This window comes from Meles meles, chromosome X (assembly GCF_922984935.1).
Source record: "Meles meles chromosome X, mMelMel3.1 paternal haplotype, whole genome shotgun sequence".
NCBI lineage: Eukaryota > Metazoa > Chordata > Mammalia > Carnivora > Mustelidae > Meles > Meles meles.
In genome coordinates this window covers 128,566,224-128,590,998 of record NC_060087.1, presented here as the reverse complement: position 1 = coordinate 128,590,998, position 24,775 = coordinate 128,566,224, and the positions used below count along the sequence as shown (strand labels likewise).

Here is a 24,775-nt window from a genome sequence, read left to right as displayed (position 1 = left end):
TCAGAGGCCAGCGTTGGGGCTGGATTTCGAAATCACCCATACAGCAGTGACAAGTTACGCGATGGGATGAAACGAAACCATCAAGGCAAGCGGGAGTGGGCAGCTGAAAGGGGACCACCGCAGAGGTGGTCCACGAAGGACAGGACAGGAGCAGCGGAGATGGGAAGGACAGTCAAGGTAACAGAATAACACAGAAACCAGGACTTGCTGGAATGGGGTGCTCCAAACCACTGAATGCCGGGGGAAGAACAAAGAGAACGAAGACTGAAGCGAGCCACTAGATTTAGCCATTAAGAGGACCTCCGTTCCGGGAAGGTGCCTACGGTGAAGCCGGATACCAAAACGGGTTGGAGGAATGAATAAACCAGAGACAAGAACAGACTACAATGTTCTTTCCAGAGGTGTCGTTGGAGGCGAGAGATGGGCCAGTAGTTTAGGAGAAAGCGGATCTAATACTTGACTTTTTAGGGGAGTAAACCCTGAAAGAGACAAAAGATGTCAGAGAAAGGGGATCTTATGGGAGACAGACTGAGCCCTCTGCTTCTTCAAACCTGCTGTGTGAGCCATTCTTCAAATTTCTGCTAATTTGGGGCCAGATACACAAAGCTCAAGATAGAACACATTCCCTAACTGAATCTTCATGGATAAGACTTACATTCTCACTTTCATAAATATTCCAAAGACGTGTTCTCCTAAAACTCTTTTGCCCTAATCATTAAAGAAATTGTTAAGTACTGAAATAGGTTTTACCTCACACATTTAATCAAAAACTGAGAAAGGGCTGAAAATGTGTTCCACTCCTTATCATCACACTTGTTTTAAGCATGACATTTGAATCTGTAATCAACACATCACTCATGAGGAGTACTTCATAAATCGTTCTCGACCTCCAGTCTTTGTGTAATTGTCCCTTTCATCAACCATGAATTTCCTTTGCCCGGAACAACTGCTGATGAAATTTGGGAAGAGAGAAACCTTGTCTCACCAGGAAAAAAAAAAAAAATCGCAGGCCGTTATCGCCAAAATACCTAAAAGACAGCCTCAGGGAGAAGGGCTGCGGTACAAATGATCTCCTCCATCCCCTTCAGTCCATGCGATGGCGTACTTACCCTAGACTCACACGCACATTTGTTCTTAAAGAATTATTTCCTTGCTCTTCCCTTAGCAGGCAGTTGCCTCCAAGTCTGTTTAGAGCCAAGCAGGGGAGAAGGAGAGAGGAGAGAGGATGCAAGCAAGGCCTGGTGGCCAAAGGAAGGCACCCGCAGTCCGCTTCACGGCCTCCTGGCTTTGCAGAGGATGAGCCAGGGCTGGGGGCGCGCTGGGGGAGGGAGAGCACAAGCTGCCGTGGGTGACGCTTCAGTCACCTGGGCCGGGCTGTCCCGTCCCACACAGACTAGCAGAGGAGAGGCCTGCTCCTCCTGGGAACGCTTCCATCACCTCTAATGAACACCCTGGCACTCACAGCAGGCCGGGGAGCGCGGCGCAGAGAGTAAATGAAAGGGGAGACACCCGAGAACCTCCCGGCGCTGTGGAGAACCCTGGAATTTACCAGACTGTGGGCCAAGGGAAAGGCGTATCTTGTGAGGATCTCAAACATATCCCTTCTGCTGTGGCCTTCCTGTTTCAGCGCGAACCTCAGGTTTCTCATGTCCTGGGGGGAGGGGGGAAAGCAGAGAAATGTGACAGTTCAGTCTTCAGATAAAGTGTCAATCCTTAGCAAAAAAATCTCTTCAACTAAAGGAGCGGAAGATTCACTTACCTGGAAGTGCAGTTAATCTAGTTTACTAAGAAAGCACTTTGTTTTTGTGTGACATTTGGAAATATCCAGTTTAAGAACACTTCAAAATACTGCCATCACAGTCAGGAGTGTAAAGACAAAGCAACTAGTGTTAAAGAGAAGAAAAATCGGGCCTGGCCTTGCACACCATCCACGGTGTCTCCTTCAACTGGTTTCTGTGGCATTTTCACTATAAAAGAGCATTTTATTCACAGAACTTTTCAAATGTGTACCTGCCATCACATGTGAGATCAAAATTGTCAAACATGTCACGAAAATACCGAAGCTCTCTCCCTCTCCCTCATGCTCCTCTCACGTCTCAGTCTAATCAGGAAATGATTGGCACTGCGCTCTCATCCAGGAGATGGAACATTGTTGTTCCCATCAAGCTGTCTTACACAGTGTTCTAACAGACCACAGATGAGTACCCTTGTGCTTTCAGGAACTAAACACTAACGCTCAAAACTGGATTCTAAAAGGGGCTTTCAATACATATCTCTTTGCTAAGCATGAAAAACTTCTCATACACTGAAACCAAACCAACAACAACAACAACAAAAGCCCCCTTAACTATCAAGTTGCATCACCTATCAAATATATAACGTTCTGTCTTCCTTTTAAAGCCAGAGTTGTTCAGGTTGTCTCCTGAATCAATCACGGTGCTGTGACCGAGTGGCTGAACACTCAAAACACCAACTCAATTCGGAAAAATGAGCTCCATCCTGGACCCTGGGGGACTTCGGGAAGGAGGCGGCTGGGTTGGTCCCTGTCCTTTTGGATGTCACGATCTTTACATTTTTTTCAAAGCGTTTTTTCATGTAGCATCTCAGGAGCACAGCAAAGCTTCCTAAGCCTTTGGCACAAAGGACTAGCAAAGGCCTTGCTACATACGGGGCATCCCAGAGCGCCTCTGGCAGCAGAGGCGGGTATGGAGAATTAGACCCGAAGACCCCGGCCGAGTGACCCAAGACTGCTCACTCTCTAAACGATTGGCATCTACTGGGTCTTGCCACCTCTAGGATGCTGTGCTTTCATTTCTAGAAGCACAGAACTGAATAAAATCCAAAAATCAATTCACAGCATATTCCAAGGAAACCGGGATATCAGCTGTTGGCTCATGATGCAAAGCGGTAGTCAAGTGAAGGGGAATAATCTTTTCAGTGAGATGACGAGCCTCCAGAGGATTTTACAACCGAGCCACCAGCACAGCGCTGGGCAGCCGAGGCTCCATGGGGCTCAAAGACCTGTGTGCAACTTTCCTCCTCACAGCCTGGGGTCAGCTGATAACTCCGTACCATCACTCCCTTAACTCACTGTTCTTAACCACTGTTCTTAACCACTTGATTCAGATGTAATTAAAGGACAGAAAGAATTACTACCTCATCTTTCCAACAAGACAACTGGAATAGAAAAGGCAAATGACTCACGGGCGGCAGCTCACCAAATCTACGACAGAAATAGGAGCATATCCTACGTGGTAAGTTCCACCTGGTCTCCTTAAGGCTGACTAGTCAGGGGAGGGCCCCTGAGAAAGAGCCTTGCGGCCAAAGAGCCTCACAGCCCCGCCTTGGCCTGTCTGACAAGTGGGTCACGTGGCGATGCACCAAGCCTCGCTGTAATAAACGAGTCCGAGTAAACACCCCCCGCCACGCAACCATACGGAAGGGCTGCTTTATGGAGACATCATTCCTATAAGCCTCTCTGGAGAAACACCACCCATCGCTGCTGACCTCAAAATACCACAGCCTTTAAAGCGAGTAAACAGGGGCGAGGCATGGAAGACACAGGAGGTTTGTTGGTGGTTAAGGTTTGGCTTCATCTCCCCCAACCCCTTAAGGCTCCAAGTTGGCAGAAGGGGCTGGTGTGCCTGGGGGTACACATTCACATATTGAGAGCTATCTTGTCCTCTGCTGCTAGACGACATCCACTGGGACTTACAAGCCCCAGCTGAAAGGCACTGCTGGAGAGCAGAAATCCCCGCGCCCAGAGCTAGTAGGACCAGATCTGTAGGGTTTAGAACAACGTCTCCCTAGAGCGACAGCGGTCTTAGGGCTCTAGACCCCAGCTGGGGCTGACCTTTGCGATACTGCCCCGCCAGAGCAGGTTCCTTTTCTATCACCTTCGGGTCTGCTTCTGAGGACATGGAACTTGCCTCTCCCAGGGAGATAACGGAATGAAGAGGCTGAGCTCCGACACTGTTCCAGGCCGTCATCTTTGGGCTTAGCGCTAATTCCAAAAACTACAAGTATGTGTAACATCTGCGAGTCATGCCTGCTGAGTTGTCCCGAAGCCCCTTGTCTTTATAATAAACAGTTAAAGGGTAAGAATGTGCTTTATCTTATTAACTTTGGGGACACTGATATTTAAATCCAAATTCTTTCTACTGACAAGGCGACAAACAGCACTTTGAAACAAAAATTCTATTAGAATGAAAGTCACTTTCAAGGTCATCAGTATTAGCAACCCCATTTTCCCTTGAGTACTATAACATAACGCTCTACTGCCATGGATCCCTTTGCGCAAAATGCAAAACTTTACTTCCTTCAAAGTAAATCCCTGTATTTCTAGGCACCAAAGTGAAGACAGTAGCTGGGATCATAAATAAGGCATTTAAGGTACCCTGGATTAAAACAAAAACCGAAAGAAGCCAAAGTGGGTAGTGATGGAAAATTTCAGTTCAGGCTTAATAACCACAGAATCCTTTGCTTTGTGATAGAGTGTACTAGTCCGTCTTCAACTTTTACAAACTGGAGACAATAAAACAAACATACCATATTCATTATCAAAACAAAACTACAGGAGATGAGTTTTAAGAAATCACAGTGCCTGAGCCAAGGTCACATCTCCCAGATCTAGCTGTTAGAACCACTGGAACGGATGGCCTCCACACCCCTTCCAGCTCCTTCTGGGATTGGACATTATTCTATTCTATTATTATTCTATTCGGATTGTAACCATCTGACACGTAATACCTGGAAAGGCTGTATTCTTGCCAGAAGGTTTACCCTGTTGTCTGCAAAATGTATTTGGATCCCAACCTTGACATCTGTCAGGTAATCTCAGCTCAGTGACTGAACTCTTCTTAGGCTCAAGGCTTCATAAGGATAAAATGGAGACGCCACGTAGCACGCGTCTGCACCGACACAGATGCTCAATGAACAGTTACTATTACAGCTGAGTAAATGGTAATAGTCATGGTATTATATTATATTATATTATATCACGAAATCTCTGCTACCCACTGTGCCGACGCACAACGGGCAGGCAAAACGTTACCTCTGAAAACTCAGCAAAAGTTAGAAAGGTTGTTAGAGGCATATCCTATTCACAGAGGGTAAAATCTCTCACAATTCTCTTTCCTTTCACGGTGTGAAGGTGTCCAGCTGGTAACACGTCACATAATGGGACACTGGGAGCAGACTTGGGCAAAAACTAGAAAGTGAGAAAATTCTATCCATAAAGTTTTCTTCCCATCCAGTCAAGCGGACAGAAGGACAGGTCTGAGTCTTCGCAGGTCTCTAATAGGAACTACTTTCCCAGGAGGTTTTGGAAGCCTGATCATGAGGGAAGTACCATTCTCGGGCCTTAGATGAACCAGGGTCTTTGATTTTTTTTTTTTTTTGTAAACCCCCCATTAACTGTTACTCATCATTCAACACTAATGTGTCTTTTTTCACATAAGAAAGTACTGAATCTCTTACTTTACAAGTAATATCTAGACCATAGGAATTTTCGCCTCTACTTGTCGCGCCTCCCATTTTTTCAATTCTGGAGATCACACCCAGAGGAACATCAAGTATTAGAGCAGAATCCTGTAATGGACAAAAATGCAAAAGTCAATATTTCTGTCAGTATCATTAAAACACCAAAACCACTTTCAAAAAACCATATGTTTTAGGGCACTTTTACCTTGGCCCTTTTTACCACTTTCTATGAACAAAAATAGGGTACAGATCACACAGGAAAGAGCAAGCATGAGAACAGCCAGTTACGCAACCAAGACGCACCCCTGAACATCCGCGGCGCCTACAGAATCAAGACCAAACTCCTAGGGACACAATTCAAGGGCCTCGTGCTGTCACTCCCAGCTGGCCTCCGCAGGCTTTTCTCCCACGCCGGTGCGCACTCCCAACTATGTGGCAACCTTCGCCATTCCTCAAGCATGGTCTACAGTCAGGCCTCTGCGCTTCCATGCACGGTGTTCTCTTTGCCCAGGGTGATCTAGGTTTCCCCAACTACCAGATGTCTCCCCATGGCTTAAGCCCTGGTCCAGCAAACACCGCCTCTAACAAAGCTCCGCTTCCCGAGTAGACAGAACACAACAGACCACTCCCGCCTCCGAAGTTCTACAAGGCTTGGTTCAGACTGCGGCTGTGCCACGTGCTTTCCCATATCTGCCGGAAATGCACAGGTCCATGTTCTCCCCACGCCTGGAACCAAGCCTCTGCAAGTAGCGCCTAGCTGAGGCCTGAGTGCATCTCCCACCCGAGAAGGGCCTGGATGCACAGCGATGCCTCTCCATCATTCCTCATCCAGTGCTGGGTGCAAGGGGTCCATACAGGCGCTGGCGAGCCAGAATCACATTCATGATGTCACACCACGGTCATCACGAGCTGCCAGCAGCTGCCACGCATGGAGTGAGTCGCCTGTGCCAGGTGCTGCGACGGGGGCTCCGCATGCCTCATCGTTCAGATTTTATCCTCCCGGCCATTCCGGATGTTGGTGTAGTATTCCCGCTTCCCGACGTGGCAATCGAGGCTTTAGAAAGCTTCAGTAACTTGCTTGGTAAATGGGGGAAGGATTGAGATTTGAGCCAAGGTCTGGGAACACACATCAAAAGAGCCAGACAAATGGTCCCAGCCTTTTGACTCTGTAACTGCCTTCTGAAGAGCTTCTCTTAGAGCTACTGCACACGATGACGAACGGCTACATGTGTGAAGGTGCTCAGTGGAGCCAGAGGGGCCGTCGGCGTGGAGAAAGCGACTATTAGTCAGCTTGAAGGATGAAGCCTGCAGCGCCGAAAAGAACCGAAGTGCGCAGAAAAATAAGCTTACGTGGAGAAAAGCAGCACACAAAATACACTGGCTACAGTGATGTAAGATACATACCCACACGGACAAAGATAAGGAGGCCTACAGAAATTGGTGAAGTCCCATGTTTTCCTGAGTGCTGTGATGACTTTGATAATAAAGAGAATACTTTCAAGGTGCTTCTTGAAGTTTTGTTCTTTAGAAGATGTTCCTTTGGGGGGATACAAATAAAGTTTGGCTTCTCCTTGAAATCCTTCTCCTTTGTACAGTACAAAAACTAAGCATTTCTTTACAGAGTAGAAATATAGCTCATGGGTATTCTAGAAATTCAAAAAGTCTGAGAACTGGGTGCGTCCATGCCACGGCCCTACTACTCAGCTACAAAAACACAAGGAACTACGGATGCGCACGACGCCGCAGAGGGCTCTTAAAGGCACCATGCCGAGTAGCAGATAAGGCCAATTTCACAAGATCATGTACTGTAGGAGTCCGTTTATGACATTTTTGAAGTGATAAAATTATAGAGATGGAGAACAGAGAAATGGCTGCCAGGAGGGCATGATTATACAGGGGCAGCAACAGTCGCAGATTTCGATTGTCAGTGCGTGACTCCATGACTTTATACACGAGGTGAAACGGCACATTATTAAATGCAGAAACCCCCGAAAAATGAGTGCATGAAACAGTGGTAAAGTTCAAGTGCGGTTAGAGTCTCAGTTAACCGTATGGTGCCATTAATTTCCTGGTTTTGATCAAGCAATATAGTGACTGGAGAAGCTAGGTTAGCACTAGTTCTCCACATTCTTGAGCATTCATAACTATTTCAAAATAGAAAGTTAAAGAAAGCGCAAGAGTACAGTCACCGTGGTATAGGGAAAAGAGTGCAAGCTCTTACACTGAACAAAATCGGTTCAAACGGAGTTTCGACATTAGCTGGATAACCTTTGCAAGCCATGTTTATTTGTAAAGTAGGGATGATTATAGCTCATGGACTTAAGCCTGTCACAGGGTAGCTAGAAAACAATGGAACTCATCATAATTATCACAAAGAATATCTGCGTGTTTGAAAGACATAATTGTGCTCTGCAAATGCAGCAGATCCGTGCACTCTCGCCAGCAGCCACGGATCTTTCCCTTTGTGTCCCCAAGGAGGCATTTTTTAGTTGTGGCAGTGGGGTGAGACACCTCACTGTGTGACTCAAATCCGAATGCCTGAAGAAAAAAAAAGACACTGCTCAGTAACTGTGTACATATACAGCTGTGTGTTATAACATGTTTACTTCTCAATACAATCTAGTTATTAAAAACATGCCACCAGGAAATCTGTTCTGTTTGGATTGAGATTTACAAGTGCCCAAGTGTATTCCTAAATGTCAAACTTACACCTGGAAACACACAGATTAGACACTAAATAAAAGTCCGATACCCTAAGATCAACATGGAAGCAAGAATGTAAACAATAAAGATGAGACCTGACTGCTCTTTGTCCTTGAATAGAGGAAATTCTATAGCTCTGATAACCCTGACCCAACACAACCCAGAAAATGGGACAACTGAGGACAGCTGGCCAGTTCCTGACCACTGGCACCCACAGTTTGATGAGGCTCTTTGCCATGTTCTCCCCGAATGACAGGTTCGAGATCAGACAACCCAGCAGGCCAAACTGGAAGATCCAGAAATAGGAAAATTAACTTACCTCTGTAGAAACCTGAGTTGTTACTACCTAAGTATCATTAAATACTGAAGAACTCTCAAAGGTCCCTTGAACTCAAAATTCTGCACCTCTAAGGATCTGAAATAGTTGAGAAGTAAACAGAACAATCTAGAAAAGATAACTTCATTTCCCATCTCTCTCGAGTGTCTACTGAGTAGCAGAAACCATCCTGGATAATAGGAAACACAGAGATAAATAAGATACAAGTGCCGTGCGAATGGGAGATGGGACACGTGTACCCGAGGAGCCAGGCTGCAAGTACCAAGAGCCATCAAAGCAAAACAAAACGCAGCCCATATCCAGACTAACAGGATGAGACTTCAGAGGAGGACAGAACAATTTCCTATCGATTGGCTCTTCTGAAGGTTCTGTGGCAACGGCAATGTTACAGACGAGCCTTACACGACGGAATAATAGCAAGTGACAGTGACATCAGCCACATGTGTGGGAAAGTATGGGGAGTTTATAAAAACTAAAACACAACACAACAAAACAGCAGGTCAGGCTTATTATGACAGGGTGGCAGGGGAATTCCTTGGGAGCACCCCAGGGCTGGGATCAGGGTGACTGGGATCCCTGGAATGTGTTTCGAGAAGGGGAGCACAAGGACAGACCAGTGCTTTCTAAAGGTCCCTTTTGCAGTACTGAGTGCTGTGCAGTAGCAAGGAAGGGACCATGCCCAATCCTGGGAACCCTGGAAGCTACTGATTTAAAGCAAGTGGAGAAGACAGGAGAACCCGAATGTGGAGTGACCTAAGAGGGAAGCAAAAGGAGAAAATGAGCCACCAGGGAAGCACCGGCAAGGACTCAGATTTAGGCCTAGACGGGAGATGTGATCCCAGCAAAAGATGGGGAAAACACAGAAAGGGGTTTCGGAGAAAGAGTAACACTGTCACTTCGAGACACAGTGGCTTGAAGGTTATGATAAATTAGTCAAGTACAGATAACCAGGAGGCAGCTGCAATTACAGAACTGGGAGAGATTCCAAAGGTCCCTCAAACTCGAAATGTTCAGAACTAACCACATGATGTTTCTCTCCCCAAATTATGTCTTCCCCTCTCAGTGGCTGCTGCTCCATCTGTCCCATTACAAAGGCTGGAAACCTCAGAGTCATCCTTGACATCTCCTTCTCTGCTATCCCTCATCCCGTCTCCCACATTTACCTCTTAAATCTCTCTTGAACCTATCACCCCCTCTCCAATGTCCCCAGACCACTGGAACAGGCACAGCGGTCTCTTTGCACGGACTGGTGCTCCCCTTGGAGTCTGCCCTCCGCACAGTGGCATAGGTGATCGCTGAGAGAAGTCCATCTGATGCTATCATTCCTTTGCTTAAATCATGTCCCAAGTTTCTGGCTGCTCAACTCCATCCTTAACAGGGTCTACAGGCCCTTGGTCATCTGCCCGCTCCCCCACCCCCGTTCATTCCTTGCTGTTCTCCCTGCCCCCAACGCAGCCCTGGGCTCGTCTGTTCACGTTCCCCTTGGTCTCAGCGCCTCTAGCCATTCCCTCAGCTGGTCCTCCCCACCCACCCCTGGGCAACCATCTAGGTAATTCCTATTCATTCTTCAGACTAGAGGTCAAACACCATTTTCTCAGGACCATTTCCCAGGCTCCTCGAACAGCTGCATTCCTGTACTACTCGGTCCTGGGCTCCTCGCGCTCGGCACAACTTGTTGTTATACCCTCTGTGTGATTATCCGATCCCTGTCGGTCCCATCAGCACAAAAGCTGCACGGGGGACAGCCCGCGTCTGCCGTGCACACTACTAGTTAAAACCACAAATGGAAGATGCGGGATGACCGAAGGCTCTAAGAGTAAAAGACGAAAGGAGAAAGCTCAAGGAGGGGAATTTGGTTTTGGGAAAAAGGCAACTAGCCCCCTCCTCTCAGATGAGAGGAGGAGGAGAACATGGGTGAAAACAGCAGCAGGTAGTGAGGAGGGTGGTTTCTGGGAGCTCAGGGACGAGGGCTTTTAACTGCCCCGCCGAACAAGACAGGAGGCCGGCTGCAGCACATGGAGGGCTGGTCAGTGAGGCAGTCGGGAAAGGAAGGAGAAGTCAACCTGAGATGAAAAAGAACTGCCCAAGGAGGGGGAGACTCTGAGGCCTGAAAGCCTGCACTAATGCATAATGAACTAATGCATTAAATCCACGTGACTTGCACAGCAGGGCCCAGTCACCCACAGTCTCTCAAGTTTGGGGGCAGCAAATTGGGAAGGACACACAGCAACAAGGGGCAAGAGAACCTAAGGGGCCCGCGGGCATCGCTTCCCCTGCAAACAGCGCGCATTCTGCAGCAGCCCTGCAGGACAGGGCTGAAGACTGAAGCTTAACACAATACCTACAGTCCGACCCTCTGTTCCCACTTAAGTCCTATTACAGACACATGAGGATGTTTTGTTACAGTCTTTTTAGCGTTATTTTAGCCCCCTTGAAAGGAAAAGAGGTGCGAAATCTATTAGTCTGAAGAACTTAAAGAAGGACAATCTCAAAAATCTCCATTGTATTTTCATGAAAAGAAAAACCCTCTAGGAATCCTGTCAGTAGTGAACTATTAGTCTGAAGAACTTAAAGAAGGTCAATCTCAAAAATCTCCATTGTATTTTCATGAAAAGAAAAACCCTCTAGGAATCCTGTCAGTAGTGAACTATTACTCTGAAGAACTTAAAGAAGGACAATCTCAAAAATCTCCATTGTATTTTCATGAAAAGAAAACCCCTCTAGGAATCCTGTTAGTAGTGAACAGCAGAATCCCTGTAGTGAACTGGATGCGCCTTCCCCCTGGTTTGAAAGAATACAGATCTGCCCCCGAGGTCCGCACAGGAGAGGGCGGCGTTCAAGGCTCGGAGCTGCAGTCAGTGAGAGCGACCACGGAAGCTAAGCGCCGCCCCACCTGCGAGACGCCCAGCTAGAGGCGACGGACCCGGAGCACCTGCTCCCAGCTCGTTTCAGACCTGAGTATCTGAGAGACAGAGTCTGACTGACACACAGTCACCCATCCATCTCACCTGTCCAAGCCTTGTCTGCACACTGGTAAGCCGTTGGAAGGCGAAGTAAACAGACCTCATTTTTCTAGTCCCTTGAAGAAATACCTTACCGACTACAGAGGAATGTGTGCCATCTTTACAGAGGGTCTTAAACGGTGCTAAAGAATCTTTGGGTGATACTCTGCCTGAAAAATGCAATCATTATGTTCCTAGCTTTTAGAGACATCGCTCCTTGAACTGAATCCAGGAAGAACACACTGTTTCTGACTTACCGTCAGAAAATGTCGGTAAGTCATTTGACGTTTGTCATCTCATCAGCATGACTCAGTCGGAAGGCCCAACAGCCTCACTGCTAGCTACCACACGTCTGCCACAGCCGTTCTAGTTTCAGGCTGTGTGGAGAGACCGCGAGCGAGAAATACCCACTTTCAGATGGGGTCGTCTCTGGGGCAAAGGGGCGATGGGGTTTCTTTATAAAATTCCTATCTTAAATATTTCAAAATAATTTTTCAAACGGGGTGGGGATGGATGTGTTCTCTAGGTGGGAAAAAAAATGGCCTGAAGGAAAGTCCAGAGGAGAAAGCACAGGGCTTCGGTAGCGGTCACTGAGTAGAGCACCTGAGCCAGAGTGTGAGGCGGGCACACAGGAGAGAAGTGGGAAGGTGCCAGGCCTCTTACTCCCCGGCTAAGGCCTAGAAGCCGAGGGAGGAAAGGAGCCACGGACGGCTTCTGAGCATGGGGATGGCACAACTATAAAGACGACTTCAGGAGCCAGAAAGAAGGGAGTGGGGAGAAGCAGCGGGCAGGGAGGCCAATGTGTGGCCCCTGTGATGGCCCAGACAAGACCGTGGACTGGGGGGGGGGGCACATGTGAAGACTGTGGAGAACAGAGGACAGGGGCAGGGATCCCAGGGCCACTGGGGGACAAGCAGCACCAGCCAGAGAAGCGGGAACACCAGAAGAATGGACTGGGGCGGGAGAAAGAGCCAGACTCCCGAGTTGGCCCATGCATCTGGGGTGGGAAGTGAAAAGCCCAGGGAGGGCTCTTGGGCAGGCAGTAAGAAATGAGAAAGCGGGGAGGCGCCTGGGTGGCTCAGCGGGTTGAGCGTCAGACTCTCGGTTTCAGCTCAGGTCCTCATCTCGTGGGTCGTGGGATCGAGTCCTGCGTCTGCTTGGGCTCCTGCTCTGCGCAGCATCTGTTTGGGGATTCTCTCCCTCTGTGCCTTCTCTCCCTCCTACCCCCACCCCTGGCTCTCACTCTAGCTCTCTCAAAAATAAATAAATCTTAAAAAAAAAAAAAGACAAGAAAGGGGCCAGAAGAAAGGCAGCCCTCGAAACCCAAGAAATCCCAGGAGCGACGAGGGGATGGCTCTGCCTGTCAGTGTGGCCAGATGGGGGACGGCTTGTGGGAAGGAGCGGCCAGCAGGCAGCATTGTCCAGACAGAAGACACCGCCCCAGGGGCGCGGACAAGCCCTGGGGAGGAGCAGGACTAGAGAGAAGTGCGCAGCCGCCTGGGAGGTGGAAGGAGGAGAGAGAGAACGATCAGACTGACCATCAGACTGACGCATCCACAGAACGGGTTCCCACCCGGGCTCCCAGCGACCTAATGACCACCCTCTGTGGCCTCTGCTCATTATTCATCTGTCCGTGGTCCGCCCCCTTCTTTTCTGAGTCTCTTCTCTTCTACCGACACCCACCAAAGCCTTTGCTCCGATTTCCTCCTGCTCCCCAACCCTGGCCCCGCCCCGGGAGAATGTTCGTGCCCCTCAGTGCGCATCTCCTTGTCACATCATCTTCTCAGGTAATTGTGTGGATGTATGCAGCTTTCACCGACACAGACCTGCTAACAACTTCACCAGCTTCGGAGTCACGTTTCCAAATGCTTCAGAGACATCTCTTCTCAGTGGCTGTACAGCTATTAAGGCCACATTTTCTGAGAATCCCCGGGGGCTCATCTCCGACGTGTTCTTCTCCCGTGAGGTCCATTTCAAAGGCAAAGGATCACAGGCATCATTCTAGACTCGAGTCCATCCTCCAAGTCCCGCCTCCAAATGGCCACCCCATGCTCCCGAACCTTCTGCGCTCTTCTCTCCTCCTGGCGCGATGACCACCGTGCGAGGCCCTGGCTGCGCACCTGGGCAACTAGCTTTTCCGTTGCTCTCCCGGCCTCCAGTCTCCCTCCCTAATCCATCAGACACACTGCAACTGGTGTCCCTTCCAGAAAGCCACACCCATCACGTGGTTCTGCCCATAAGCTCTGTGCTGCTGACCTGTGACTTGCGAGACTCTTGGGGCCGACTCTTCTTCAGGCTTCAGCTCCTGCCACCCCACGCCCCCTCCACCCTGTGCCCCAGCTCCGACAGACCACCCAACTGTTGCCACGTATGTGGTTGTCTCCGCATTGTCACACAAGTGAGAGGGAAACGCCCTACCTGACACGCTCCTCCCTCTCTCCCCTCCTGTCCAGGAACCTGTTTCCATTCTTCAAGACTTGCCTCAAATATCACCTGCTCTACAAAGCATGCTATGACTCATCACTGGGTGAGTCACGGTCTCCCTCACAGCCTCACAGCGTTATGCAACCACTAAAGGCTTTGTCATATCACACCCCAATTACTCGCCTCTGTGTCGTTCGTTCACCAAGCTCGGCGATAGTTAGTTCACCGAGCTCGGCGTTAGTTCACCGCGCTGCGTGCTGAAGGTTCTGGAATAAAGTTATAAGCATCTGAACGCACAAAGGGTTACTTTGCCTTTCTCACCCACTATAGCAACTGAGCCCAAGGTGTTTCCTAGAAAGGAAGCTGAAGCCGTCTTCCCCCTGATAGTCTACAGATTACGGAGTATTACATGCCTAAAGTGCCCCCACTGTGGTCAGGAGATCGACCCCAAGCCAAATTCCTGAGCCCCCTCAAGGTCAAAGGGTGGTGGTGAGACTTCCAAACTCCAGAAGCAATGGTGGTATCTGAGATGCTACGATTTAGTGAGGTCCGCACGGCAATCGAGCCGCAGCAATGAAGCCTGTTCCCTCCCGAGTTCACTCACAGAATACGTTTTTACTGAGCACCTACTGTCTGCTCGGCTCTGTGCTAGCCGGGCACAGAAGACCGAAAGGACTCAGCGTTAATAAAGGCCAAACACAGACAGACAAGCATCCCTGGCCTCAGACCACCACGGAACAAGAGGAAGCAGTGCAAGATGTCAAATCCGATTTGACAGAGTGCTCAGGAGAAACAAACGAACATGGAAACGAAAGCGGGCGTGCTGGCCGGGCAGGGGGCGGCTCTCGGGCACTGAGCACTACCAGAGAGGTGTGCGGAGAGGCTATGCAGACGGGAAGAGGGAAGGGCTCCTTCCCGGGAAGCTGGAGGAGGCTCCGAAGAGGGTGTGGCCGTTCAGGTGGCTTCTGAAGGACAAACAGCGGCTTCCAGGTACGGTGAGAACAGCACAGGCGATGCTCCAGTACAGAGGCAAGGCGGGGCCTCGCCCGTTGGGAGAAGGGAAGGTCCTGGTCTTACAACAGCACCGGCAACAGTGGCGGGAGTCAAAGCAAGAGAAGTCACGAGGCTTTTTACGCCATGTGAGGGACAGTGGATTTCATTCTCTGGGCCATGGGGAGCCAACGGAGTTTTAGACTGGAGAAGTTGGAGGCAGCATGCAGGGCAGAGTGGAGGGGGAGACGGCCACGAAGGAGGGCCACACTGACAATCCAAGGAAACAACCACTGTGCTTCTACTGTCCTGGGGAACGGGGCAGGCAGGAAACCTTGCCCTTGACACCCGACAAATGGGACAGCGGACTCCCCAGTCGGACCGCGTTCCCACTGCAGGGTTTACCTACCTGAAACGAACAGATGTCTGCTTCAAAATGCCAGTGAGAGGACAGCTCTTTGTCAAACACACAGTTTGCAGCAGAATCCACAACTGATGTTCTTATTTAGGACTTTAACAAACACTGTGTGGACTACGTTTTAAGGTTTTTGTATGACCACTTATGTGGCCTTCTTTATAGGATGTTTTCTATCATTAGCTTCTTGCTCTTATACTTGGACTAAATGTTATAGCCAATTGGTCAAATGTCTATGTGAAACAGTAGAAGAAGAAACAAGTTAGTAGTTGGTGTCTAATGGGCCTTTTACGTACCCATTTGGTACTAATCCCCACCTTCTGTGGTGCCATATGAAAACCAGCTAAAGCTTGCTATGTGCTTCCCCAATTAATTACCAAAGTCACGTGCTCATTCCAAGTGGAGGGGAGAAAACAGAGCATGCCTGAGTCCACTCTCCAGATGTCCCAAGTACTGAGACACATGCTGGATTTCCTTCCGGCCTCTTTTCTACAGACCAGTTTTGCCTGGGTCACGTAGTTGAGATCATACAATCTTGTCATGGCACCATGGTTTTAAAAATTTCCCCAGCTCATCATCAGTGACAGCATCAAATGGTACCAGGCACGTGTGGCCGGCCAACAAAACAAGAGTCTCAGAGGGGAAAGGCATTGTAACACTTGCTTTAATTCTCATTTTGGACGACTCTTGCATATATTAACAGAAAATCTCTCAATCTGTCCCATTTGACTCTTGGGAGCCATACATTCCAAGGCAGCTCTGTCGTGCCTCCCTTCCGTCTTCTTTTCTTCAGATGAAACATCAATACTTATTTTGATCAGTGCTCATACTGCAGCCCCTTCGCAAGCCTGGTTCCCTCTGTCTGAACCCTGGCTGGTTTGCCAATGTCCCTCTTAAAACATGGCACCTGGATTTGCACACAACACTTGAGATGGGACTACAGTCTCATTCTGCTGGCCATTACATTACACTTTTGTTAGCTGAGTCTATACGGATATTAGCTTTGTCATCGATCATGCCCAATTCCTGGATCGAATAGGGTTCAAGTCTGTATAAAGTAAATGTTAGCTACACGAGATGTTGTATCAATTAGGTTCACTCCGATACCTTAGTGCATTAAGACAGTTTCAAATCCCAACCCTGCAGTCTAGCACAGTCTCTAACTCCATCTAGATGTACCACCACCGTTCAGCCCATGTTTCTTAGTCATATGCCTCAAGTTAATCAAGACAAGGTGTTAATAACATAGTCATAAAGAAATTATGGGGTAAAAGCAAAGACACACAAGCTGGAGTCCCCCAACAGTCTCTATATCTCCTGTGTACAAACTGCTGTTGGGCTACTCTTCCACAGACCCTGCACATCCATTCCTCCTTGGCCCATCCCCCAAGCACAGCTACCGCTTCAGGCTGGCCTGGACAACGGCGACCCATTGTATCTACCGTAGGTCCTTGGGCGACAGCCACGGCAGCTCTTCACTTGTCCCTTCCCTTCTGGAGCACCTCGTCTCCATCTCTCATTGTTCCACCAGTGGCACGTTCCTTGAAATGCTAAGGCACACACTTCATGGCCATGGAAGGAAGAGGTAGAATGTGCAAAGTCATCCCACAGGCATTCGAGTGCTAACCCGCTATCTAGTACTACGTGACCACTTGGAAAGTTCTGGAGCAATGGGCCTTAACAAGGGATTCGCATCAGCATCCTCCTCTGTGAAGTCTTAAAACTTACAGCTGTACCTGGACTACGGGCCTGGACGCTGGGACGCGGAACATCTAGGGCATCTGTAGCGTCTGTTAAGCTTCTGATAAAGAACCACTATTCTCTACTAACTCCTCCCAACTAGTGAATAGGTCCAGTTACCAATCCCTCCCCAGTGTTCTGAGGACGAAAACTTCTTACTTTTTAAATCCACACTAGTCCTATGTACGCAGGTGTTAGTGATGAATGAGCTCTGCATAAGCCAAAAATTAAGAGCCAAGAAGCGAATACATCCCCCATGTTAATCTGATCCACAGGCAACGCTGCCAGGGAGGAGAGACACAGTTTAGCATTATCTTTAACAGTTAGGGTCATCTTTATGGTCTTAGATTCTACTTACCGTTTCCAAACTTCTTAAATAAAGACGATAATTTGTGATGTAAACTCTTCCCTTAATGGGGCCATTGAAAGGACATATGTAAATAACTTCTTTGTCTATTAAGATAAAAAAAGTACCCTAAAATAATGGAAATATATACCAAGATACACAACAAATGGCACTCATTTAATATCAACTATGTGGCTAAGAATAACTGTGGTAAAAAAAGATCTCTGGGAAGGTCGAAAAGCAGGCACTGGCCATGTTTCTACGTTACTGTGCCAGGTCAGGTGGGGCCACAGGTCACCTCCAGGTACCGGCACCACTTCCCTGAGCTTGACCAAAGCGCTGGCACCGCTGGGGCAAGGCGGCAGCAGCTGGAGAGCAGAACTGAAGGCGGGGCTGCTGCCACTACCCCCGGCGGTTGTACAGGTAACTAAGGAGCTATTCAACCAGAGGATGGCCGTTCGGGCAGGACAGTCTCGTGGACTAAACACCAGATAGGGTTTGAGGATGGCCAACCTCTAATCGTGCAAACATTCACTATGTTTTAAATAAACGAATGTCAGTGATAGAAATATTCCTACAGTCTATTCTTTCTAATAGCCCAGAGAAGAGTTTTTAGCTGGATTCATTTCGATCATTTAAGGGATAGAAAACAGATGGCCAAGAGCATAGTACATCTTTAGTAGACTCAAACATAAGGAGAAACTAAATCAGGAGACTTAATTTATTATCATAAAAAGATCTTTCTGTTATCTCTCAAGGATGTCCTTGAATGTGTTAACAGCTTTTAATTCTTCTTAACAATTTTGAAATCCCATTCTCCTCGGGGTGTGAAATGAAAAATACCCAGTAAGGCGACTTCAGGCAAATTCAATATAGGACTACCTCAGTTACGCTTTTGACACTGAGGCAGAGCACTAAAATTTCATATATGAAGGCCACCCAAAGTAAGCCATCCTCTTTGCAGTTATCCGGAAATCGGGATGGATGCATGCCACTGGTTTTCAAGACTAGCACCATGTGCAAGTCTGTGGACATGGAAGAGTGTCCCATGGTGCGTGGCTAACTAACTCACAAAGGCACCATGTCTTACACCATGTTTTAGCCACTGAAGCTAAACGATCCAGACTTCAGTGAATAAACCAAAAGGCTCCCTGAAATGATGGTAACTGTATCACCACCCAATACGTGGTAATCTGAGGCAAGGGTGTTGACCCTAATATAAAATGTGAATGCCCACAACATCAGCATTTGACTTAGAAGCTGCCAGATCCTTCAGTATCCTTAAGTCAGAATGATCTGGTCCTTCCAAAGTAGATCCCTTCCTCTTAGGGTGAATTTATCATGAAAAAATAAGCCAACAATTGAAATAATGCATCAATATTACTAACTCCAGTTATCGGACAAATGAAAGCTCTTTAAGCCAATGTGGTCTCCTACATTACAAAGAAAAGACTACTTAGACGTTAAGTCTCCATGTTGATCATTTTGAGGCACACACCCTAGTTTGGAAAACCTTAATGTTATTTTGTTCTTATAACCTCAAACCATGAGAGCTTAGACCTCCAATGATGGACATTTGAGACAGAATCCACTCCCCCCGCAAGTAATTCTCAGTCTTGGGTACAGAGGGAAAAGTATCAGTACCCTGGACAGCGTGAAACTCCTCAAAGAACTCTGCTCAAGAAACTAATGCAGAGAGTTCTCCTTATGTTACCACTTTCAAACAAAGCTCGCCTGTGTGCCTAAATTTGAGTTCTAAAGAGAAAGAGGGATTGAAGCCACCTGTTCCTGCTCGGACTGTCATCGAGTTATGCAAACTTCGCAGGACCCTTACCAGTGATGCGAGTTTCTCCTGGAAGTCGAGGAACAGCCTCACTGAGGTCCCGATTAACTCCATCCCTAGAAGTCTGGAAACGAAACAGGGACATCAGAAGGAATGACATTACATTTGTCCAGATTTTTAAGCAACATGGAACACAAGCAATCAGAAATATCCTTTGTAAAGAAAAAAATTAGAGTGATATTTACCATTACAGAAAAGTGGCACAGAAAAAAACCACCAAAAAATACAACTTAGCATCAATATTCATTAGCTGTGTTACATTTTGGTCTGTAAATAACATTAGCACACTTTTCAGTATTAATTTTTAAATACCTCTTCCAGGCGCTTTACAGTGAACAGTGTTCAGGAAAGTGATGAAAAGTCAATATTAAGCATATTCTATAGAAACATGCATACTTCGGCAGCTTCTTTTCATATTAAATATTTAGTCATCTTATGTTAGGAGTAGAAATGAAAACTTCATTTCAAGGGGGACTTAACTGAATAGCAGTAATTACAGAGTCTTCCTATACTGTCAGAAAATTATTTCTTACCCATCAGGTTTCTTATTTTACTGAGCTCCTTTCCCACATAGGTCACTATATAAGAGGAAAGGGCGGCCGAGCATTTTTACTAGGAGGGCAATCACTTCATGTGCAAAGTTAGTAGATACTTCCCTCTGAGGGTTTTTGTGAATATTAAGTGAAACAAAATGCACAAGTACACTTTTGGGAATTATCACGGGTTACGCAAACGTAAACTATTATGCAATAAGAGAAGTGGGACTATGTATTTAACTAAGATATAAGCTGTCAAAGTTGGGTCCTCTGCTGGATTTTTAATTGTTTTATCATGTTTATTCAGGAGCAAAGTCAAAATTCCTAGCCAATTTTCAATGTTTTGGTGCTTGCAAGCTATGCATTTTAACTGGGAGGGCAAGACCGACTGTTGCCAGCCAGGAATGCCTTCCCTGATGGGCACTGAAACCACACAACTTACATGCATGAGAAGACTGGACGGAAATCATCAGCATCCTTTAACACTGCCTCTCACTAACTAAAAACAAGTATAATGAGCAAATATAATACTCACTATACCTTTTAAGGACCACAGTTCGGGGTCCGGAGAATTAGGCACAATTCAACCATAAAATTGGGGAAACAGGTGTTTGATTAACACAGGATATATTTTATATTAGAGTCACATTCCACAAGGACTTACAATTAGCTTTACGAAGTAACTTTTGTGTTTAGAACTGATCCTTGACCATAACAATACTATTATAATAAAAACTTAGAAAATCTTGGGGATGAAAAAGGTTGTTGTAAACATGACACCCAAAGCCGAAAACATGAAATATGAAACACTGATAGATGTGATCACATAAAAAAGTTAAACCTCTGTGTTTCAAAATCAAAATGGCACAAATATAATTAAAAGGCCAATGATAAGCTAGGAAAAAGACCTGTAATGCCTACTATAAAGAGTTGATTATCATAATATGTAAAGAACACTTATGAATCAACAGAAAAGTATCCCCTCAAACACCCTAAAAAGCAAACAGGCAAAGGACATGAACAGCCACTTCAAAAAAGAAATACAAATGGACAATAAACACTATTTTTTTTTTTAAAAAAGGCCACCCTCGTTAGTATTCATGGAGCTACAAATTAAAAGGCACTAGCTGGCTCCCTTCTGATCGTTTAGGCACCCCTGTACACTGCTGGTGGGAGTGTAAATGAACCTTCCTGGTAGATAACTGGTAAATGTATCCAAGGCTTCAAAGGGCCATGAATAAAGCTTATTTTAAATTCACCCCTTCCTTTCAATATATATTTCAAAATCGCCCTCTAATTATACAATTTTCTTCTCCACACCTTGAACAATTTTTTCTTAACACTGTACTCATTTCGCTCAGACAATTATTTTATCACCATAATTAGAACATAAGGCAAATATTTGGGAAGGTGTGAGAACCTGCTCAGTGGGCCTTGGCCTTCCACTATCTCCTTCAGAAAGCTTTCAAGACCCAGAGATTGCCTAGTATCTTAAATATTCTGTCTGGCAGCAGTCCAGAAAACAGAGGTTCTCAAAAATGAAGTTACATGAAAGGATTTACAAATGCAAAACTTACGTAACACATACATGGCATTTTGTCTTTTCTGGAACAAGGTAGGATAATAAAGAAAACCACATATACTGAAGAATGTACATTACGTGAATAATGAAATTAATAACTCAGTAAGCCCGAAACGAATACCTAACAGGCAACTATGAGAAGAGAAATGCAGAGAAAGGGGTGCGAATTAAATCCGAAAACTTACCCTCTTAATAGACTCATTCTCCAAGGAGTGTGAATTATATTTAGAAGTTGGTGCAGAAGCCATATTGGAAACTCTAGCAAAAAAAGACAACATTCAGTATCAGTGGAATTGGTATGCAATTTCCAACAAAGCAGCATCTGAGATTTAAATATTGCAACTGAGAACAAACGGTACTCCGCTTGACAGGCCCCATTTCCATAGCAGTCTCCAGTGGGAACGAGACACACAAGGAACTAACCACAGCACACAGCACAGGTCACATGAAAGAGTTCCAGCAAAGGTACTGGGAACCGGGCGAGAACAGGAAATGGCAGCTAAGTGTACTTGGGGGAGCTCAGTGGGAGCCACTATGCACACTCCCAGAATGGTTATCTGTAGAGTTCAAACTGTCACCTCCAAAAATGTACTGCTTAGTAATTGTGCACCAGGCCTCAAATTTCCCCACTTCTTAATTTTTAAAGATAATTTAGAAGCAGCCAAGCAGATTGGTAGAAAGGGAAGACAATTGAACTCACACTCTTTTCGCCTCTAAGAATTCAGTCTTCTCCAAATCGAGGCAATTTAAAGTGGCATGGACTTGATGGAAATCAAATTAGCAAGATTTGATTTGATCAGTATTTTCCAGGGAAAGTTTATCCTTCATTTAAATAATGCATATTCATCACAATTCAGGCATAAATGAAAGCATCGTATTCAGAACATACACGATATTTTAATACAGGGATTTAGATGTGTGAACAACAGAAAACTAACTGATGCTTTAGTTATTTTATTTTTCAAAGTTAATGACACAAAGAGACCCATATGAAGTCACTAGGAGGTGAACCGCAGCAACTAGGTGACTATGGACATTGTATCTTTTCGCCAGGCTCATTAAAAAAGCAACCACGCAAAAACTGGCACGATGAATATTAACACACGTTTGCACAAAACCTAGTGATCTGAAAGCTGCACAGTGCCGGTCACTGTCCAGAAGTAAGGCCCAAGAGAGGTGACAAAGATGCTGGTAAGGGTGACCAGCAGGATAACGAGGCAAGAATGGCAATGTAAGGACAACCTTACAGGATTAGGACTGCCAGGCATCCCCCAGCAGAGTTCAGCTCACCAAGGACAAGGCTGGGCATCCATCTGGGTCATGGCTGCATCCTGGCACACAGCTGGCACTCGTAACTATTTGGTCAACGAATGATTATATACAAGACGCACGATATTGTGAAACATCATAATGGGGTAAGCTTGTACACTGGTTCACCAAATCCTAAAACAATGGACCGAGGGCACTACCCTGAGGCTTAAAATTTAAATTATGGCAAAATAAAATGTTTCTTTATAAACTCAAACCTGCAACTCTTAAGAGATAGCACAACCTAAAATTAGAAATGACTTCTTAGAAAGATTAATGAGTAATTTGAGAATTAGTGAAATTCAGATCAAAGCTCAGAAAAAAAATACCTTTGAAAAACCTTCAAGTTCACAACCAAGTGAAATAACTCATTATTCTCAGAGACAGCAGAATGGATGAGACAGACTAGTGAGAGCAAGTTAGATGTTTCTGCCCTGAAATTAGTCTATGCACTAAACAAGATTATACACCTGGGGGACTTTCTTCAGTAACAGATATGAAATTACTTTTTAATAATCAGACACCATAGTACTTAAAACGTTTTAATAATAATAAGTCAATGTCTTCAAATAACATTAAATTACTATTGTCAAGTCAATGTAAGAAATTTAAAATGCTGGGTTATACAGTCAATCCAGTCTTCACTTTCTTGTTCATGTTCAGAAGTCTCTCATTCTCACATAAATAAATAAAATCTTTAAAAGAGGGGCGCCTGGGTGGCTCAGTGGGTTAAGCCTCTGCCTTCGGCTCGGGTCATGATCTCAGGGTCCTGGGATCAAGCCCCGCATCGGGCTCCCTGCATAGCAGGGAGCCTGCATTCTCCTCTCTCTCTGCCTGCCTCTCTGCCTACTTGTGATCTCTCTGTCAAATAAATAAATAAAATCTTAAAAAAAAAAAAAAAAAAAAAAAAAATAAAAGAAAATAAAGACTTCAATTTAAAATGAACTAAATACAACAGAGAAAAGTCCTCACATCCCCCTTATTTCTAGCTACCGAATAAGATACAACAACTAGCTACACAAGTCACCCTTTTCAAGGGACAATTTAATGGTGTTCAGTATACCCAGTGTTGTGTGGCCCTCACCACTCTAAGCTGTAGAAAATTCTCAGCACCCCAGAGACAAACTCCATACCCATTAGTCATGGAGCCCTCCCCGTTCTCCCCGTCCCTAACTGACCACAAATCTGCCTTCTATCTCTATAGATTTGCTCATTCCGGACATTTATATAAGGAATCATATACGGTTCACCCTTAAACAACACCGGCTTGAGCTGCGTGGGCCCACTTACAAACAGATTTTTTTATAGTAGAGTACTGCAAGTGTATTTTCTCTATGACCCCCTTAGTAGTATTTTCTCTAGCTCACTTTTTTTTTTTAGATATTTATTTATTTATTTATTTGACAGAGAGAGATCACAAGTAGGCAGAGAGGCAGGCAGAGAGAGAGGAGGAAGCAGGCTGTCTGCAGAGCAGAGAGCCCGATGCGGGGCTCGATCCCAGAACCCTGGGATCATGACCTGAGCCGAAGGCAGAGGCCTTAACCCACTGAGCCACCCAGGCGCTCCTCTAGCTCACTTTTATTGTAAGAGTACGGAACATACACAACAGACAAGACACACGCTAGTCAAATGTTAACACGCTTACATGTGCATTTTCAACTGCGTGGGGGCTGATGCCCCAACCCTCGTGTTGTTCAAGGCTCGACGAATAGGTCTAAAGTCCTGATTTTTTAGAGTTACACCAGAAACTGCTACTATTAAAAGTTGAATCAACACAGATCTGAGAAATCCAAGAGTCTAAGTAACATGGGTCGGTTCCATGAGGCTCCCTTTAAGATGTCATAGGTGAACCTCTCTGGCAAACGGTTCTAGCTGATCCCTGAGCGGCACAGAAGCTGGCACGGCGTGATGATGGAGAGCACGGATGTGAGGGTCAACTCTGTTCAAATCCTCGCTCTGCGACTCACTATGCGGCCTCAGGTGGATTGACCCACCCTCCCGCTGTTCGGGCCTTTGGCTGCTACTGTCTCCGTGTTTTTGCAGCGCAGATGGGCGAAATGTATAGACT

At 46.2% G+C, this 24,775-nt stretch overlaps 1 protein-coding gene across 4 annotated transcripts in view; it reads right to left on the bottom strand.

Moving 5' to 3' along the window:
- The window catches only part of MTM1 (myotubularin 1), a 95,858-nt gene that overhangs the window by 47,892 nt on the left and 23,191 nt on the right, over window positions 1-24,775 (bottom strand). For 2 of the 4 annotated variants that reach the window (XM_045995088.1, XM_045995090.1), the window contains exons 2-6: window positions 21,585-21,657; window positions 19,273-19,345; window positions 17,451-17,545; window positions 5,479-5,589; window positions 1,550-1,651 (exon numbers count right to left, since the gene is read on the bottom strand). In XM_045995088.1, the coding sequence (XP_045851044.1) occupies window positions 1,550-1,651; window positions 5,479-5,589; window positions 17,451-17,545; window positions 19,273-19,345; window positions 21,585-21,647 (444 nt within the window). In that variant the 5' untranslated portion in view covers window positions 21,648-21,657. The remainder of the gene's footprint in view (window positions 1-1,549; window positions 1,652-5,478; window positions 5,590-17,450; window positions 17,546-19,272; window positions 19,346-21,584; window positions 21,658-24,775) is intronic. The other 2 variants (XM_045995092.1, XM_045995091.1) reach the window with 1 other exon arrangement.